The 3,574-nt window shown below is 61.5% G+C and overlaps 2 protein-coding genes across 2 annotated transcripts in view; both read right to left on the bottom strand.

Moving 5' to 3' along the window:
• The window catches only part of MNEG_11779 (putative Cell division cycle protein 16), a gene marked incomplete at both ends in the record, with an annotated part of 4,233 nt that extends 3,051 nt beyond the window's left edge, over positions 1–1,182 (bottom strand). The window contains 3 exons of the mRNA XM_014039749.1: positions 70–412; positions 677–853; positions 1,024–1,182. Coding sequence (XP_013895203.1) covers positions 70–412; positions 677–853; positions 1,024–1,182 — 679 coding nt within the window. The remainder of the gene's footprint in view (positions 1–69; positions 413–676; positions 854–1,023) is intronic.
• A 1,783-nt stretch (positions 1,183–2,965) lies between these two features.
• MNEG_11778 (hypothetical protein) lies at positions 2,966–3,283 on the bottom strand (the record flags this gene model as incomplete). Its single annotated transcript, XM_014039748.1, has 1 exon — positions 2,966–3,283. A coding segment is annotated over one exon (318 nt), but the record flags the coding sequence as incomplete, so codon positions are not given.
• Positions 3,284–3,574: the final 291 nt, after the last annotated feature.

Raw genomic sequence — 3,574 nt, 5'->3', positions numbered from 1 at the left:
CCCCAAGCACCATCCCCTCAGGCCCGCCGGCGCCCGCCCCGCCGCCGCCCGCCCCTATCCCTGCGCCACCGCCAAGCGGCGCCTCCAGCTCCGCCAGCTGCTGCTCCATGGACGCCCCCTGGTTGTACTTCTTGCAGCGGCAGCGGTACAGCAGCCGCAGCCACCGGTGCTCCTGCGGCAGCCTGAGGCCATCCACCAGCGCCAGCTCCTCCGCATTAGTCAGCAGGTGGTGGTCCAGAAGCGCGGCCAGCGCCTCCTCGCAAAAGGGGTCGAGGCGCAGCGCGGCGCGGTACCACTGGGCGGCGGCGGCGCGGTTGTCCAGCGCCTCGTGCGCGCGGCCGCGGAGGAGGCAGGCGGCGGCGGGGCCGGAGACCTCGCGGCCAGCGCCGGGGCCGGCGCCGGCGGAGGGGGACTGACAAGGCAGGGATGGGACAGGGCGGCGGCACGCGCGGGTTGAGCGGATGCGGCTGGCATCGAGTGAGCAAACCAAAAAGATCTGAGCGTCCTGTGCTCGACGCGCCTGCTGCAGCGCTAGGCGTTCCCCCCGGGGGCTTTGTCCCCACGCCCGCAGCCATGGCGGGCCCCCCTGAGCCCGCGCCGCCGCCCGCCGCCCTCGCCGGCGGCCCGTCAGGCTTGCTCCCTGCACGACCCCACTGCATGCAGCCCCCCATCGCACCTGACTGGCCGCGAGGTCGTCAGGCTCCGCGTCCGCCAGCAGCACCAGCACCTCGTCCCACTCGGCCACCTCTGACAAGCACTTGGCCGCCAGGTACTGGAACCGGGCGTCCGCCATTGGGGCGTGCTGGCGCAGCAGCACCGCCGCGCGGCGGAATTGACGGCTCACATAGTAAGTCTGCGGGGGCCGGCGCGTGCATAGACGTGTGTGGTTTGAATGTATGCTGCTGATGTTGAGCATATAAGATTGGCAGGGCCCGGCTTCGCTTTGCTTGCTGGGCTGCAGAGCACGCACGTCGTCGTGGCCCCAAATGATCAACTGACGTGTGCGTGTGGAAGAAGGCGCACCTGCGCCAGCAGGAAGACATCGGCTGCGCTGTAGCTGGTGAGGCTAACCAGCTTATCCGCAAAGAACACCGCCGTGGGGTAGAGGTGCTTGGCGATGCAGTCCTGCACCAGTGACCGCAGCAGGTGCGCCTGCGCGGCAGGCGTCGCTGGCGCAACCATCGCAGCGCGGTGGACGCCAGAGGCTCGCGGAAGCTTTTGATGCTAGTCTGAATTTTTTGAAGGAGTTGATAAAGAGGCGCTGTGGGCTGGCAACAAGCTTAGATCGCGCAATTCATCGCGACTTCCACCGTATCGTTCGCAAAATGTACGCGAAATTGAGATTTAAATTCATCAATCGAGATAATGAGTTCTGGCAAAGTATGCTGTGGGCGGTGTTGCAACTGCGCGGTGTCCAGATCGCTCGAAGTGTGTGCAGCTGTCGGCAGCGCTGTTCAGCTTTCGTCTTTCGATGTGTCGAGCAAGCGGGCTAGTCAACCTGATCTACTGACCCAAATGCAATTGAAAAAGCATCATCATTATACTGTGCGCCTTGCATACCAGTACATGCCCCCACTTAGTGGGGGCTTGCACAGAGATCTAGGCTGTGCTGAGCAACAGGCCACGCAACATCTACAGTCAAATGTCAGACAAGGCCCTTGCTATCATTCTTGTCCATGACAGCGGGATCGAACAAGTTTGACATGTCAAGTCAAGGTGACTCCTAGCCTCAACATTTTTGAAGAGAGGGCATAGTCCACACGGCAACGAGGCACTATGATAACACAACAGGGCCATAAAGAGACGGGAAACTCACGATTTGCCTTCCCAAAGTTGACTTAGATTGCTGTGGAGGGAGTGCACCAGTGAGGCCCTGGGGGTTCCGAAGAGTAATATAGATCTACAGTTCTAAACAGCTGATCTCAAAACATTGCGCCCACATTATTTTGTTGCGAAAATACGAGTTCAAGGCGGGGAGCTGGAACTTACACTGGTGCAGGCCCAGGCACCCTGCTATAGTGACCCGGCCGCCACGCAGGTGGGTTGCTCGGCTATCACCGGGGAGCGTGCGCTTTTGAAGCCAGCAGCACGGCAACCCCCGGCCTTGGGCGCCGCCCCAGGCCTGCGCAGTGCTGGAGAACGGCCACCTGCGCCAGCGGGAGCGAGGGTCGGCTATCACCAGGGCCAACGCGCGTGGAGCGCTCGCCTGGCCGTCGCGCCGCCCGTGCAAAGCCCACGCCGCGCGGTTTGAAAAAAGTGTGATGGTGGCGTGTCGCAGCAAAGTCGGTCGTCCCTGCTGGCCTCCCAGTGCTCGGCTCGAGCCAGTGCACATGTGCAGGTTGCCCTGCACCCGGCCCAACACTCTCACGATGAACCAGGGCACAAATAATGTGCACCCAGGGATGCACATCCAAATCAACACCTTCTCGGTGTGCTGTGATGTGCCTGTTGTGGTTGGCAGCCGGAAAGGAAGAAAACAACAGATATGCAAGACAGTAACGCTGGCGCAAACTGTCGTCTCAACAACTTCCAAGTGTCTTCGCGTTGGTCAGGAACGAGTCAGGCGCGAAATTGCAAGTCGACTGCGGGACCAGCGCAGGTAGGGGCCGCTCTCATGAGCTGGGCAGCATGAGAAGGGCCGCAAGGCTTGATGATGTCATCGTGCATCGATGTTGTGCTGCGTATTATTGAAACATGACAAGGAATCAGCACACAAGGAATGTGCCAGACACAGTATACAGAAACAAGTTTGAAACACCTTGTACACTTCGTGCTCACTGGCGATCACGTGAGACTTGCCACAACTATGAGCGGCAAGTTTTGAGCAGGGAGGTGTGCAGCCAGCATGTGCATAACATTGGCGCCACTGGTCAGTATGACTTTGCCATATGCGTTCATCACACAATTGTAGACCAGGACGCATCAGATAGTGAACCTTCATTGCCTGCGTCACTCAACGTGTTGGTCACGCCTTCAAGACCACAGTCTGAGGGCGCCCCGTCGGCGTCCTGCAGTCTCTGCCACAGCCCAAAGTGGCGGAGCACAACGCCACCGCCGGCTCGGGGCATGGCGAGGCGCCGCGCGCCGCCGGCGCGACAGCCTCAGCAGCGCAGCTGGCGCCGTCTGCGGCAACCAGCGCCGCAGCCATGGGCAGGGGCCTAAGAGCGGCGAATCCCTTGAGCTGTGCAACCGCCTTGGCGGCCTCGTGCTGCCGCGTGCGCTGCCCAGCCGCGACGCGCTGGCGCACCTTTCGCTGCGCCTCGCTGAACCGCTGCACGAACGCCTGTGGTTGGGACGGTGAGGCGAGGAGCGCATGGAGGAAAGCGGGTGCGTCAGCAATTGGGAATTCACCTCCCCGCCGCGGGGCTGGCTGATGGTGCTGCACATTGCCCTCAGTACCACGAGAAAATCTTGCTGCTGCAGCTGTCTGCGTGGCTCATGAGAGGCCTTGCAAACACCAGCAGACAGGACATCTCAGCGTCCCCAATCCCCTCATTCACACTTCACCTGCAAACCACTTTGCATCCCTGGCCCCAATTCCAGCTGGCCAAACCCCAACAGCCCCCAGCAAGCT

Source organism: Monoraphidium neglectum, assembly GCF_000611645.1.
Source record: "Monoraphidium neglectum strain SAG 48.87 unplaced genomic scaffold scaffold02903, whole genome shotgun sequence".
NCBI lineage: Eukaryota > Viridiplantae > Chlorophyta > Chlorophyceae > Sphaeropleales > Selenastraceae > Monoraphidium > Monoraphidium neglectum.
Note: the sequence above shows the minus strand (reverse complement) of the source record. Positions and strands in the feature narration are given on the sequence as shown.